Genomic DNA, 16,329 nt, shown 5'->3' with positions numbered 1-16,329 from the left:
TTTGGAAGCTTTTCTGTTGAGCTTTGTTTGAATGATTACTGGCTTCAAAGATACCTTTAAACAGCAGCTGATGAGGAGACGATCAGAACAGCAGGTCCATTATTAGCTGTCATTATGTTATTTGCCTTCTACAAGATCTGCAGATGTTTTTTTTTTTCTCAGTTGTGCTAACCAAAGTCAAGGCTGGACTTTTGACGATGGTTATTGGAGAACATTTAAACAACTATGACATAACTTGTAATGTTGTTTGTCTCTGTTACTCCATGTGAGCATGAGCCCTGGGATAAATAAATAACACCAGCACTTTTTGAAATGCGGAGCACTTACAAGAGCCTGGCACAGCTAATTACTTTTGTAATCCATAAAAGGTTTACCGTCATGAACGCGGCCTTTGTGTAAATACTGGCTCCTGGGACAAACTGTACAAATACAGAGAGGTTCTGTTTTGTTTGACAGCTGCATCTTTCTTGGCGTAATAGATCTAAAAGCAAAAAATATATATATTGATAACATCATTCATATGCTATAATCCTTAAATACTGAATCTCTGTCATCGTGTGTGTGTGTGTGTGTGTGTGTGTGTGTGTGTGTGTGTGTGTGTGTGTGTGTGTGTGTGTGTGTGTGTGTGTGTGTGTGTGTGTGTGTGTGTGTGTGTGTGTGTGTGTGTGTGTGTGTGTGTGTGTGTGTGTGTGTGTGTGTGTGTGTGTGTGTGTGTGTGTGTGTGTGTGTGTGTGTCCACAGAAGGTTGTCACAGTGACAATGAAATGCGTTAAGTGGGGACAGCTGCTTGTGATTGGTAGTGCTGACTCCCATGAGTGGAGCTGAACCACCACTGGTCATGTAACCACCTGTGTCCATGTGCACAAGACAGCTCTTCATATCACCAGGGGCTTTAAAGGTGCTGCCTGGCAGAGAGAGATCTGAACAGAGCTCAAGTCATTGATCAGGAATGAATGTCTTCTACACTGTAAACAAACATGCTGCCAGGTTTCATGTATTTTGAATTCCTAAAAGGAGGGGGCGGGGGCACCTTATCCAGCTCCTCTGGGACAGTCTAAAGTTTTGACCATTAATCCAGAGCTTATCATACCAGTAATAAGGCAGTTGCTACCAAGTAGGAAGGGAGTTGTTGTTGTTGGAAATCCTCAGAAAACATCATCTCGTGTCCGAAAGCCTCATTTTGTTTAAATTTGGATACTTTTGTCCTTTTGTGTTCACTTGCAGGTTGTTTTTCGCAGCACTTTGCATATGTTTTGTATCCAACAACAACAAAAGGAGCCAAGAGGAGTAAAATCCTGACAATCTACACACATGATCTGTTGTATATTTCTAATCTGCGTGACTTCCAGTTTGTGAGCTACTTTTCTTTCCTGGCTGCTGACAGCACAGGATGGTGGGAGTGATCGAGAGAGAGCCTACTCAGCCTGCTGCTAGGCAGCCTCCACTCACTCGGAAGCTCTGAAAATCTGTGTGTGTGTGCGACATCATTTGTTAATAATTGTTCCTGCTCTTGTAGAGGAAAGGAAGAACTCAAAGCAGTTGTCCACGCTAATTTGCTTAAACCTGCACTAATATTTCTAATACATGGTATTTTATTTTGAAAAACAAGCAATTTATAACTGCTAATATTTGAACTGCATTCAGGAATCATCTCTGTGCCTCCTTTTTAAAGTATTATGCCTTCTTCGCAGAGTAAGCCCATACACAGCAGTGTGATAAGCTTTTATAGACGATCAAACAAGCATATGTAAATAACTGTGCAGCATGAAGTTCATGGTAATACCTGTGACACTTCCTCTTGCATCGCCCCATTATCTGCCTGACCTGCAAGTCTGCAACAACCCAAAGATCCAACAGACACACCAGGTTTTTTTAGGAACCTTTACAGGTTTAATAAGTTAGAATTTGACAACTTTACATGATATTACATTTCTATAAGTCCAAGACACTACAAAGATGTATGGCTCTCAGAGTACGTCTTCATTACATGAGTGTGTTTAACCGCAAACAGATTACAAAATCAGCAGAAAAACAAACGATCACAGAGAACACAACACCTTTGGATAAAAACTAACATGTAAGTCAGATGTATAAACCTTTATCTGTGCCTAATCCTTGTCTATTGTGTCTCCAGCATCAACATACAGAAGGTTTACAGAAGGTATAATGAAGACAAGATGGTCACTTAACTGGAAAGTTACTGCACATGTGCGTGCATCACGGCTCAACAAGCTTGTTGTAATCCATATAGCACACACTGCTGGTGATAGAGAACTGCTAGTTTATGACAATGAAACTCAAACGAAATGCTATTTGACTAGTAAATAAATCTAGTAACAGCTGCGGTAAAATTAACCGATAGTCACTTGATACACTAAAAGCGGCCGATATTATCAGCTGGCCGATTAATCGGTCAGGCTCTAATTACTTTACCATGAAGACCCATACATGTAGCGTTTTCTCCTGACATTTCGTCTTCTCCCATTGAGGAACTTGTGCAAAAGCTGGATTAACATTCAATAGGAGGTAAGGGGTGTGGTCGGAGAGGTTAGAAATGAAATAGAGGAACTGAGGCACTACATTTCAAAATAAAATATTGAAGGCTGTACATATTTCGGTTGTCAGGACAACAGAAATGTAAACGCAGATATGATACTAGTGAAAATGAAACTATCAATAGCTGTTTTTGATACCACTTCATCAAAAGTAGAAATCCTAGGCACTCCATTTTGGGTAATTTCTTGTTTTTAATGACCAAAAAGTGCAAACATACTCCTGCACACCTTCTATATTGCACAATGAAACATTGACAGCATGATTGTGCAATTTAGACAGCGCTGTCTGTCTCTCTGTTGCTAACAGCAGCTTTTGTTTAAAAAAATGTCTGTAGATCTGTAGTTATTTTAAAGCTCCAGTACTCTATGATACAGCAGATTGTTAAACTAACGGACTTTGTAATGTTTGAAACACGTGGTAGGGAAAATCTTAACATGTATACAAACAGAGAATCTAGTTAGTATGGGTGTAACAAAGCCCTAAGTGGAGCTTAATCTCATGGCTTTAAGTGTTGGTAACTCTCTTTGAGACCTACTTTCTGCATGTGACAGTCCTTAAGAAGGTAGGGACACGTGTGAACGAGGCAGGGAGCCCACACATCCCGGATTCAAAGACGGGGTTCTGGCTCGGGGGAGCATCGCTTCTTGGTTTATCTGTAGAAACACACAAAGTGATTGTTGCAGATGTGTTGGAAGAGATGTTTAATATGATTAAATATGCTGTGAACACTTACTCACCCTTAAGCCCTTAGCCATTAGTGCTATTTCAGTGGGCTGGTACACACAACTTCGCATCTGGCCGTTATAAGAACCGTACGGAGACTCTGGCCTTATGGATACTGGTTGAAGGAAAGGCAGATTGAAAAATGGGAAAAGTTGGTTGTAATTTCTTACATCACTTTAGACTTTAGACTAAAAAACAGCAATTAGACACAGAGAAAACACATTTAATGCATCTCATGTTGTTTGAATGGTAAGAGGACTTGAGCTTGTATAGTGCTTTTCTAGTCTTCTGACTACTCAAAGCACTTTTAACACTGCAGGTCACACCTACAAATTCACACACTGATGGCAGAGGCTGCTATGGAAAGTATCCATCAGTATTAGCTAATCCACTCAATCATACACCACTGACGCATCAGCGGGAGCAATTTGTGGTTAAGTGTCTTGCCCAAGGTCACATCAGGCTTGTGGCTTCGGGAGCTGGGGATCAAACCCCTGACCTTTCAGTTTTTGAGACGACCACTGATCCACAGCCGCCCCAAAAGAATACCTAGACATCAGTCCATTATGCATCTCAAACTTAAACGATATTGACACTTGTTTTAAAACCATGGCAACGCAAGTGAAAGTCCGAGACACCAAATACTGGTTAATTTCTGGTTTATAGTTTGAAAAGAAATGCAGGCAAGCCGAATTACTGAATTTCCCCCTGGGATTAATAAAGTATTTCTGATTCTGATTTTTAAACTCCTGCACACTGTCTATATTGCACAGATGTTTCGATACCAAAATGTAGCCAACGTATTTGCGGAATCTAAACAGTGCTCTCTCTCTTTTTCACTTCCTGCAGCTTTTGTTTGAAAAATTAACAAAGGGTTTTAGCCTTTTTTTAAAGCTTTAGTTTTTTTCAAAAAGTGTCAATCATTAAGGGAACAGAGATTGTATTTAAAATACGTGGCATCGGTACCAAGGTATCGAACGTTTGGACAACCTAAGTGTGTTGATTGCTGCTTGTGTGAGGCTATCTGCCTCCTAACTTTGGCAAAGAACACAACATTCAAAAAGTATGTCAGACTTTTTTTTCAAAAAATAAAAGGGGTTAATGGATTCTGAATGGCACATTATTATTTTTATCCCATTAGTACATTCCCATGGGTTCTGCAGATGTGGTCAACCTTACATTTAACTGAGCGGGGCAGTGCAAAAGAGAAGATAATGTATGTTGCAGCTATTAAGTTGTCTGCTTATTTTTTACAGACAGGAACATCCCACAGACAAAGTTTGCATGGCGGACGTCAGGTAATTAAATATCTTGAGCTATGATTGGTCAGTGCCCAATTCATAGTATTCATACACAAGTCCCTCCCATCTTCTCTGACGCCTTAATTAGCTAGATACTGTTTCAGTTGACGTTCGATTACGCTACCCTTCACAGAAATTAAGCAGTTTGGCAAAGAATAGGTTCAATTAGTCCAATTATTTGTGATGCTGATATCTTTGTGAATATTTGCTTTTCATTTCTGGAGTATTCTGTGTTCTATCCTCTGATCACTGTCACCTGGCTGAATAAACACAGACACATTTCCTGCTGCTTCTTTGTTATTGCACCTGACAGAATTCAACATAACCCTCCAATTGAATCGTCAAAAACCAGTAATTATCATGTTTCACTGCTTCACTGTTTTCAGTTTGTGAGGGGATACAAACAAAGATGATTATAACCTACTGACTAATCATTACAGGAAACATTTAACCTGCTTGTAAGTTGTTATTCTAATGGATTTCATGGGTATTGGTGAGAAGCCCTGTGCTCAGGAAGACTAAACAATTTGCAGATTACCATTTCATATGAAAAAACAAGCTGCTTTTTGGCCAGTTTGTCAAAAATAGAAATAGTAATCCGCCAAATATTTCTCAATCTTTCCTTTTTTTCCTGTGCAGATTAAAGGAACCTCCCACTAGCTACTTTGTTGAGCCTCGTTGTTTCATGTAGATCAGTTGTGCTTGTTTCATAATGCTGTTCCAAAAGAAAATTGTTGTTCTTTTTCACATGTGAAAAATGTAAGGAGAAGCCGCCCTGAAAACTTGCCGATTAGTGTATGCACATCAAAAAGGATGACGCAGGAATTGTGGACAAAGCAATGGAGTTTGATGCTATAATAAGTTTCGGCCCTTATAACAATAATTGGACTTATTCACAGTATCAAAGAATGAGTGGTAAAGACCATACTTGCAGGTAGAAAAGTGTGTGACGCTGCTTAACTAAATACATGGCGATCACACTGGTCACTCGCGGCTCGCCTGATGAAACTGCATCACCCCACCTGCCTGCTGTGAAGTATTTCCTGCAGGATTTATACATCAGCTGTCCCCGACTTCTCACAGATATGTTACGAGGATGTCCATTCCAGGTAAGGTCAGAGTGGAAAATGTAGCCTTTTGCATTTACACATGCAGCGCACCCGGAAATTTTGGAACATTTTCAGCAGTTTTGCATGTGTGTTAAAGCACCATATATTAATACAAGACAATAATGTGTAGGCTACCTGTAGGCTCATCCATAGAGAAGGCTTTATTTTCTATGTACATGTTCTGCGGGCGTGTCTCCGGCTCCTTCAGGATGTTGTCATACACCAGGCTCCTGGTGGGATAAACATGATCTCCGTCATCCAGCGGCTCCTGGTCTGGGTCCTCCTTGGTCAGTAAGCTTATTTCTGGGATGCTATAGAAGAAGAGGAACACCCAGGCATTTGAAACCAAAGCTATAGCCAGAGTGGGATCATCCCAGCTCGGACTTCCGACCACTTGGTTACCATGGAGGTACATGACAATCCAAGTCACCCAGATGACCAAGGTGAAGAGCCCCGTCACCAGAATGAAAGCTCCGTCTCGCCGCCACTGCTTCTGCTTGTGTGTCACCGTGGGCACAGACATCACTACTGCAGCGACCAGCAGCACCATGACGTAGATCAGCGCCATCACAAAGTCCAGGTTATCAAAGCTGCAAGAGAGGTCAGGGGCGGCTTCATCTCCGGGTGAGCTCCTGACCACAGTGGTGATGAGCCACTCAGTGTTGATGATCACCTCCACCATCCACAGACCAAGCGCACCCAGGCAGAACATCCAGCATCTGGGACCCCGGCCGCGCTGCAGCAGGGCCAGCCACAACGCGTGCATCATCAGGCAGGACAGACAGCCTGAGAACAGCACTCCAAAGAGGAACCTCCGAGCAGCACAGCTGGTGGAGTACCGACCCACGATGAAGGCAAAAGTGAGTCCAAAGAGTCCCAGAGTAAAGACCAGAATGCCCGCCTGCAGGGCCACCATAGCCTTTCTCTTCTTGTCCGTCACGAATGGTAAGCAGGCCATGAGGACAATGAAGAGAACGAAGGAGGTGACGACACCAGCAGTGGCTACGGCCTCCACCACGACCCCCCACACTGTAGTGAGGTCACACAGGTTGTAAAATATGGAGCTGATACTGGAACCACAGCCTTTGGGAGGGCTGGTCGATCCCATGGCTTCAATGCAGGTATGAATTTGAAATCCTTTAAAAAAAAAAAAAAAATACTCAGATTATTAAAATATATATGCAAAACAACAGCAGTAGTTGGAGGCCAATGCAAGAGCTAATGACTTTGCATGCACTTTGAAACGAATCATGTAACACCCTATTGTGTTGTGTGGAAGCATTAAAAAAATATATCATTCACATACTGTACATATCACTTGGAGTCTAACTGTCTTATGCTGTTGCTAGTTGAAATAAATCCATTAAAGCCTCTGAAGAATCCTACAAATTGTCCTGTCTGTCTTTAATTACAATGTGATGTCGTGATGTAATCACAGCTCAGTCTAGCCTTGCTACAGCATCTAATTTGCAGAGGCCTCATTATAAAACTCAACAGGAGACTTTACACTGCTTCAGGCAAGTGAAGGCCCCCCATCAGATATCTTGTTTTAGCACTTTTATTGTAATTGATTATCTCATTACGTCTGGAAAGTCTCTGATTGTGGATTTGGGCAAACTGCTAATGTTATGTCCTATGCAGAATCCTGAATATTAAACAGGCAGTATGGGATCACCTGGCCAGAGAAAGACATACAAGACAGCCTAAAAACTAAAGAAGAACTCTGGAAAGTGCTTCAGGAAGCCTTGTATAAGATGTGATTACTGAAGAAGACTTTAAGACAGTCTGCCCAAGAGTTGAAGATGCGCCAAGTGCAAACAAAGGTCACACTAAATACTACGTTTGCCTGCAGAAGCCATTTGATCTGTTTTGTTATGGTTAAAACGTTGCTGAAACAACAAAGATAGTGGTGGAAACAACAGATAGTGGTGGCCTAAAACGTGAGCACAAAACTGTAAATTATCTGCATCTCTGCTCATATTAGGCTACAGCTTGATATTTAAAGGAAAGGTTGCTTTGAATAGGCTATTGCTTTGATTCTAGTAATTTCACATAGTGGCATTGCAAAGTTTTCCTGCATAGGTTAATACAAATCCCCCCCAAAGAATACAAGGATTCATTTTTCTAAAACTGCAAAACAGGCGTTCATTTTTTTCATGGAAAAGTTTGAATTTTATCGAATATTTTAGTATTATCGTAATTATCAATTTGATTTTAGAAAGATATATTGTTTAAACTATTAAAATAGTTACTCAAGCAAAACTTTAAACAAACAGGCAAAACAATGAAAGCATTATAGTGGTATTAGAGTAATACGGTTCCATCAGGGACTTCTTACCTGGACTGGTGACCACTCCAACAGGTGAGAATTTACTCCCGCTGAGGATAACCCACCCCAGAAAGACAGGAGAAAAAGCTTACCCGATATATTTTCACTCGAGTAGGCTTTTATCGAATTTTGAAGCTTGGTTCGATCTATTTCTTTGCGGGTTTTTTTTTTTTTTTTTTTTAATCCAGCCTGTTTTTCCGGGTACAATCATGGACAGTCCTCCACCTGCCCACTCGTTTACTGCTGCTACTGAACCATGCTATAATGGTCGCACTGGCAGAAGCTTCATAATGGCTTTCCTGTCATGCACAGTTGTTGTGATGATCTTGTGTGTGTGTGTGTGTGTGTGTGTGTGTGTGTGTGTGTGTGTGTGTGTGTGTGTGTGTGTGTGTGTGTGTGTGTGTGTGTGTGTGTGTGTGTGTGTGTGTGTGTGTGTGTGTGTGTGTGTAACTTTCTCTAAGGACCCAGCTCAAACCGCTCGGTGTCTTTATCCAGCCTCTCCACAGCTTTGCATTTTCTGCGAGATTAGCAACCAGCCTGCTTATTTGTTTCAGGCAGCTTACACCCAAACAAAGGACCCACTCACCTCTCGAGTGAGACATGTTCACTTGTGTTTGCAGGCCGTTGGACATGGTCTGACCTGTTTGACATACAGAGACTTAGATTCCAAGCACATTGGTGATTAATAATTAACAGTTTTAGTTATTGGATCAACTGTTTGATTTGACTTAAAAAGGTGATGAATGATGTCTTACTTTTTGTGCTGACCTGTTTTTAATAATATAGGGGAAAAGGGTAAACATGTAGCAATGCATTTTAAAGAAAATCCTCTTTCATTTCTGCCATTCATTCCTCCCAATTTATATGCAATTATTTGCACATAAAGAACAGTCCTCTGATTTGGTTTTCATACTTTGGGTCTATTTCCTCTCTACAAAGCAGACAACACCAGAGGGGAAACTGAACTGTGCCTCCAGTTTGCAGAGCCACCTGGTGGAAAATGTTATTACAGGAGAGATGGAGTCATGTGTTGTATAATCAAATCACATTGCAAAACAATACAGGGCCTGTCATTGATCTGTTGTCACCATGCCATTTAACAACCATTTGATTAAAAGCAATATTGATTAAATCCATTGATTTTGAGCTTCTAAACTGTCATTAGTAACACTGAACAATGTGTTTTTCCAATAAGCCCACACATCTGGAATTTGCTAAAACACCGTGAAAATGATGATATTGTACAGTGCCTATAAACAGTTAGATAAAATGTCATTGGTTGTTTTTTGCAGATTAGAGTGCTAAGAAACTCTGATGTATTTTAGTTTTCTGTCAGATTAGAACATATTGTAACTGAAACAGAGCAGAATTAACTCTCCAGAAGCAAACAGTCCTCACATTTGGTTTTATCACCTGATTTAGGAGTAGAAAAAACTGTTTGCAACACATTATTAAAATTGCCAGATTATTGGGGTTAAATAATCTGATCTGTCTCTCACCTTCAGAAAGAGAGAGCTGCAGCTAAGGCTCGAGACATTTCACAGAGTCTTCGACATCCTCGGTTTGGTGAGTTTGAGCTTCTGCCCTAAAGCAGGACATACACATTACCAAAAGCCAAGTCCAATAGGTTGAATAATTATTTTATAGATCAGGCCATCAAGCTTCTGAACTCTAATGATGACCCTGATGACTGATGATGTGTTTTGATTCTGGTTTTATGGACACTTTTATATATTCTCAGTTTCCTGCTGTTACCTGATGAACTCTTGTATTTATGTATTTCATGTTGTTCACGGTGTATGTTGTGTCTATTGTCTGAGTTTATGTACCTGTGTTTTCTGTTTATTGTCTTCAACTGGCTGCAAACCAAACTTCCCCTCGGGCACAAGAAAGTTTAAAGTTGAATTTTAACAGAGGTATACGGTATTTTAAGAGATACTGTATGAAGCAATCCCCTTTGATCTGTCTCTCTCTTTCTGTCCATCTGTTTGTCTAGAGTGGTTGAAAAGTTCCCAAAATGTTCCTATCATCTTGCTTCCTCATTTTGTTGCAAAATTTGCAATTTTACAAGCAGTGGCACAACAAAATGAAATACATCCAGCTGATTTTAAGCAGGGTTATTTTAAAAAGACAGATTAAAAACATTTGAAATATTTGTTTGAAGATTATTTTACTTGATTTACTCCTTTTTTTCTTTCCAGAAATTCATCAGATATTTGATGCATTCAACATGTAAAACGCATATTTATATCAAAAGCCGACCAGATTCAAAGTGCATGCACCGGAGTAAGGTCATCCAGGACACCTTGCCGAAGCTAACTCTGGCATCCCGCCTGCATTAAACGCACTGTTTATGCTGCGGGATGGGCCCCCCCTGTGGTGCATCGATCCCTCAATGGATCTCATCCCGAGGGGTGCTCTCACGAACCCAGCAGCTCATCAATCCATCCCTTTGCATAGCAGATTCTTAATAGGGACCGATCTCAAAGGAGAAAACAATGTCACCTCCATGAAGGGCATTCTACTTTTTGGAGGGGTTGCTTTGGATACATTCTGCTTAGTATGTAGCGGAACAACAGATTTCAAAAGCTACAAACAGATGTAGGCCCAATATTGCATGTATGACATATTTTATTATGCAATTCCCATTATTTGCATCTATACAGGTTTATTGCATACACATCCATAAATCCCATTTGTGTGCAGCTCCTAAAGTCACAGAAATAGAAGATGCTACCATATACAGTATAGGATCCGATGCCCTGACTGTGTTGTCTGGTCCAGTTTGTTGCAGCCACCGTCATTAGGGCACCTCAGCAGCACCACTCTCCTCAGGGAACCTGTCAGGTTATTCATAGCAAGTTGCTCAAGTTGGGGTCTCACAGCGCGTCTCTGCTCCTGCATTGTTACTGCAGCCTGGCAGGCCTGAGGCTCCAGCACAACCCAAATCTAAAATAATGTCTGTCCTTGTTTGTGTCTCTGTAGAGGCAGATGCTATTTTGAACACTTTTATCACATTGCAGCGTTTCAGTATAAATATCTCGATTGGACTAATGGCCTTGTTAGATGCATATATTTTTTTTTTAAATCAATCTGTACTGAGTTCATCTTTTTTAGAAAATTTAACAAAGATCTCCATATTGACTGACCCATCTCTGACTGACAGATCGATGCTATAGGCTCATATAAATGGCATTGTCAAAGTCTGTTTCAGCCCCAAGCATTATGTATGAGTATTTCATTGCTGCCATTTTACATTGAATCAAATTCCTGCACCACAGTTAATGCAGAGTGTATGCTTCCATTATGCCATGGGGCTGTTGAGCTCAATTTGAGTAGTTACAGCATTTTATATTGATTTCAACAGCATGATGCTTATTATGGCAGACCATTAGATCCATATGCAGCCTGAATGTTTTTCATACACACACTCGAACACAAACAAATAGTTGGATTTATACTTAATCATGCACAGAGATATTTTTTTTTAAAAGTAATTTTGATGCCAGCAATGTGACTTAACAAAATCCTGATTGGCAGCTGATTCTGATAAACGGAGCTACCCTTAAATTAAGGAGCAGATCAGGCACCATAGAAATTATCCTCCCATTAGTGCGATTAATGTGCCATCAGAGAGATAATTGCTCTCAGTTGAAAAAACTGTTCCACAAAATGAATAAAAATTTGATTGACTGCCGTTGGTCACACATACAAGAACCTCAATTACTCTCAGTCTGAGTGGCAACCTGCTGTAATTAATTGATTAATTAGATATAAACAAAATTTAGCAGTGCAGATATTTGCAGCTTTCTGAGTTCCATCAAAATATGAAATTGTGTTATTATTGATTGTTAATAGTGCCTAACTCGCCCGGACTCTTAAACTTAAAAAAAAAAAAAAATGAAACAAAAACCATTAAGCTGAGTCCTCTGTTGGCCCTGTGCCACCAATCAATACCATGTAACATCCAAAAGGGAGAAATTCAAAATCAAAGCTGTCGCTATAGCAACGCCCCTGCCAGATTCCACCAATCAATGGAGCCCGTGGGGTTGCGAGATGCGCCAGGGAAAGGCCAGCGTCCTACATAAAGAGTGCGGGACAGGGAGCCGGGCGGCACACACAAGGGGGGCAACGCACCCTTTCAGCTCGCACGCGGCAAAGGCGCACAGAAGCCAGAGGAAGAGTCAGGAGAAGAGTGGCACAGAGTGAGGAAGAGAGGCAGGAAAGAACTCACAAGAAATGGTACACTCTTTGGAACAAGGGATCCCTGCCTGGGTCTTTATGGGCACCCTGGTCCTCTTGATCAACTCTGTGACAGTCAGAGGAGGTAAGTTCACTCGTGTCTTCAGCACTCTGAATTGTTTGCTTTTAAAGACTTTTATCACTTTTGCATCATTTTTAAAAACCCTACATTGTAGAAGAAGCTGTGTTGTTGTTTTATTTCACTCCAGCCTTCAGAGTGAATTTTCAGAGGATAGTAGGGCACAACATGAACGTGTGGCTTGTGCTCAGCCTCAGGGCAGAGGATGTGTATCATTTATCTATTCTACTCATCCTGTGCTCATCATGCTGGGTGCAGGGAGAGACAGGCAGGTCCATTTGCTGCCTGGCTTTGTGCCGGCTCAGTGATACTGTACAGAAGAAGCACAGAGGGAAAGCTTTTCTTACTCTTGAAAGAAGATCTGACTATACCTGATTTGAAGGCGAAGCTATTGAAGGCCACATTCCTCTGCTGTCAGATTAATATTTTTATTAGTGAGCACAGACTCATCTGATCTTATATTTAGGGACTGTGTATAAACTGTTTTATTTTATGTTTTCAGCTCTTCTAAGCTGGCGTTAAAGAGACTGAAACATTCTCTATTCTTTAGTTTATTTTGGTGTACTTTCATTTAAATCGCTCTGATTCTTTTTTTCTGACAGGATTTGGAAACATAGATAAATTATGTAACAGATACAACTGTTTCTCCAGTGATTATGAATTTGGTGACTTTCCAATTGGCTACACTGGTGCCAGAATCATCTGTCAAGATGCAAACCCCCCATTCACACACACCACTACGCTGAGCTGGCTCAGGGTCTTGGCTCACTAATTGGAAAAAGGTTACTTTGAAGAGAGGGCTTCTTCGTTGTGGCTAAGATATGAAGCCTGTGAAGCTTTCCAGGGAGCCAGGAGTGCTCCCCCAGTGTCTCATTAAACCCCCAGTAACAGGCCAACAAGGCTGCTGACGGCTGTGGTGGAGCAGAATGGAAACTGTAACTTGTCACGCTGAGTCTTTCATGTGTGCTCCTCCAGTATGTGCCACTTGTATTTGCGCACGAGGGAGTGCATAGAAGCAGCCATCTGCAATTTGAGCTGCAAACTCAGGATCCTTTTTTGAGAACATGTTACGGGAGGTTTTTCTGAGTCAGCCACCTGTTCTGTTCTTCTCTTTCTCGAATAATTGAAACCAGAAAAAATTGAAGCATGTGCAAGTCAGATTTTTCCCTGACACAATTCTATTGGTTGTGGTTAAGTCAAAGAGTGTCTTTTCAAGTTCTTTTCCTGTGTCAAATCTGTGCACATGAATCCTGCTAGAAAGTAGAGTCAAGTTGACGAAAATGATGGTGATGAAAGTAAAAAATAAAAATAAATGCAGTTGCAGCTCCAAGGCAAATTTTCTTCTGCACTGAAAAAGCTCTGATTGTGTATGCGATAAGTGCTTCTACTCCATCTTCTCGCTCTATTTTCTCCACAGCTGCCCTGAAGCAGGAGGCCGGGCTGGACAATGGGGCCACGGTGCTGAATCACTCCATGAGTTTGGTGCAGCGCATGGAGAACCTGCTGGCCATGGGGAACAGCAGTGATGTCACTCTCCGGGTGCAGACCATCAACACTGATGAAGTGAAGGTGATCCAGGCCCACAGCCTGGTTCTCACACTGCAGAGTGACGTGTTTGAGGAACTGCTGCTCACTCGCAACAACAGTCATATTGTGCTGAGGGAGACAGCCGACTGTGCAGCCGTCTTTGACAAGTTTGTCAGGTGAGGGTGACTGAGTGCACACATCAGGCTCAATAAAGTTTAACAAAACCCTGGAGCTAGTTGTAGATGCGACTGTATTTTCCACTTGTGTCACCTATAGATCTTCTCCAACAATTTGCCTCCATCCTTTGCAGAAATGAGAAGCTCCAGCTTTTTGAAGTATTCTAAAATTACATCTGCTGTTTTAGGCTTACAGCTGAAAAAAACGGACGGTGTGGGTTTATTCCGTGACTCACATGTGAGAAGAGAACACATGTTTCAAATATAGCATGCTTTACTAAAGCAACCTTTTTCTTCCTGCAGGTATCTGTACTGCGGGGATATCTCAGTGCGGCTGGATCAGGCTATTTCTCTGCACAAGCTGGCCAGCAAGTACCGCGTGTGGAGTTTGCAACAGGGTCTAACCCAATACATGACCCAACATCTTTCAAGTGATTCCCCCACCGGCCATGTGATTGGCTGGTACAACTATGCTCAACAAATTGGGGACGTGACCCTGCAAGACAGCTGCCTGCAGTACCTGTCCTGGAACCTGTCATCCGTGCTCCAGAGCGGGGAATGGAGCTCCATCAGTGAAGACCTGCTCCTCTCTCTGCTCCAGCGCTCTGACCTCATTCTGCAAAGTGAGCTGGAGCTCTATGAGGCCCTGGAGGCCTGGATAAACCAAAACCAGCCCATCAGTAAAACAGTAGAAACCGCCCTAAGAGCTGTTCGATATGGTATGATCCCCCCTCAACACCTGTTCCGTCTTCAGAAGCAATCTGCCCTCATGCAAAAGCACTACGAGTATATTAGAGATCTTCTCTATCTAGCTTTCCAGTTTCACTCCGCCTCACCCATCCAACTGGCCAAATACTTTGACGTCAACTGCAGTATTTTCACTCCCCGTAACTACCTCTCCTCCTCCTGGGGTTCCCCTTGGGTCATCAATAGCCCAACCCGTGACGACCGCAGCTTCAGCTTCCAGACCCAGCTTGGCCCCAGCGGCCACGACTCGAGCAAGAGGATAACCTGGAACGCCCTGTTCTCCCCTCGCTGGCTCCCACTCAGTGCCAGGTCAACTTATACCGAGCTGGGTGCCATGCAACCTACACGCACCGATGGAGGTCGACCTCGCATTATTGTGACCCCAGCTACGTCTAGTCCAGACTTTGCCGGTGTGAGTTTCCAGAAGACGGTGATTGTGATGGCACGACAGCAAGGCAAGGTGGTGGTTCGCCATGTTTACAACTTCCACCAGAGCACAGAGGAGGCTGGCGATTTCCTGCTGGATGCCGACCTGCAGCGCCGTGCATCAGAGTACCTGATTGACAGCTCCCTCTATCTGCACATTATAATAAAACCTCTTTACCACAGCCTCCTTGTTGCCAGGAAGTGATGGCAGGATTCCGGCGTGTCCTTACCATCGGTTATCCACTATTCTACTCGCACAATCACACACACACATATTCCAAAGTAAGCTCATATCACAGCACATGTTTATGCACCAGGTCTGCGGCACCTCCATTGTTGAATAGTTTGTGAATTTTACTGTCTTCAAACTATTCAGCAAGGAGGTGATTAGTTCAATAAAGGACTCACAATTCAACGGTTCAGCAGTGATAATCTCTATAACGATGGTGGGTTTTCTAGTATTTCTGGCTTACGAAAAAAAAAAAACTTCAATGTACTGTATTTTTTTCAGGTATTTCATGCCCAGTAGTTTGTTCCTTGAATATGTAAATGTCTATCATGGTTATTGTGGTTTGCATAGTTAATGTAGAGCTCTTTTTTTTAATCAAATGTAGGCCTAATTGTTATCAATATAATTAATTTCAGAATTCACCAGTCAACTATAGATTTTAGTAGCTATATTTTTAGTTCATGACACTTTATTCCATAAAACATGTTTTATGTGTTTTTTCTTTACAAACCAAGATGTGTACAATAAAGGTCAATCCCTTCAATGTTCCTTTGTAGTGGACCTTCAAGACAGTTATTGCTGCAGTAGTCATTTGGTAATACATTTTTTTTTTGTCTTTACACATGCATTTTGCTCTCAAAGACACTAGTACCATAGGCTTATGTGATTTTTATCCTGAAAAACACAAGAATAACAATAAAAGACAATACTGTAACAGTCTTCCTCTGGTAGCCTTTGTTTGATTTACAAAATACGCGCGCAATAGTCAAAATCATCAGTTTTAAATGTTTTATTACAGAAATTGTTGGCCCCCGTCTGTAGAATCAACTGCCTCCCTCCATCAGACAAATCAACTCCTTAAATTCATTCAAATCAAAACTCAAA

The 16,329-nt window shown here is 41.7% G+C and overlaps 2 protein-coding genes across 3 annotated transcripts; one reads left to right on the top strand and one right to left on the bottom strand.

The window, feature by feature from the left end:
• Nucleotides 1-316: 316 nt before the first annotated feature.
• On the bottom strand, nt 317-8,484 carry LOC109994553 (G-protein coupled receptor family C group 5 member C). Of its 2 annotated transcripts, none has more exons than XM_020647954.3 (4): nt 8,028-8,484; nt 5,825-6,826; nt 3,294-3,394; nt 317-3,209 (listed from the first exon to the last, which is right to left on the bottom strand). In XM_020647954.3, the coding sequence occupies exons 2-4, from the start codon at nt 6,795-6,797 to the stop codon at nt 3,111-3,113; spliced, it is 1,173 nt and encodes a 390-aa protein (XP_020503610.2). In that variant the 5' UTR covers nt 6,798-6,826; nt 8,028-8,484; the 3' UTR covers nt 317-3,110. The 2 variants fall into 2 exon arrangements, with proteins under 2 accessions (XP_020503610.2, XP_020503600.2); XM_020647944.3 differs by having other exon boundaries at nt 8,111-8,484.
• A 3,627-nt stretch (nt 8,485-12,111) lies between these two features.
• Nucleotides 12,112-16,164, top strand: btbd17b (BTB (POZ) domain containing 17b). The gene is made up of 3 exons (XM_020648149.3): nt 12,112-12,345; nt 13,757-14,042; nt 14,346-16,164. Exons 1-3 carry the CDS (start codon nt 12,258-12,260, stop codon nt 15,418-15,420), a joined length of 1,449 nt encoding a protein of 482 aa, XP_020503805.2. The 5' UTR covers nt 12,112-12,257; the 3' UTR covers nt 15,421-16,164.
• Nucleotides 16,165-16,329: the final 165 nt, after the last annotated feature.

This window comes from Labrus bergylta, chromosome 16 (genome assembly GCF_963930695.1).
Source record: "Labrus bergylta chromosome 16, fLabBer1.1, whole genome shotgun sequence".
In the NCBI taxonomy this organism is placed as follows: Eukaryota; Metazoa; Chordata; class Actinopteri; order Labriformes; family Labridae; genus Labrus; species Labrus bergylta.
The sequence above is the reverse complement of the archived record's forward strand: the minus strand, read 5'-3'. Positions and strand labels throughout refer to the sequence as shown.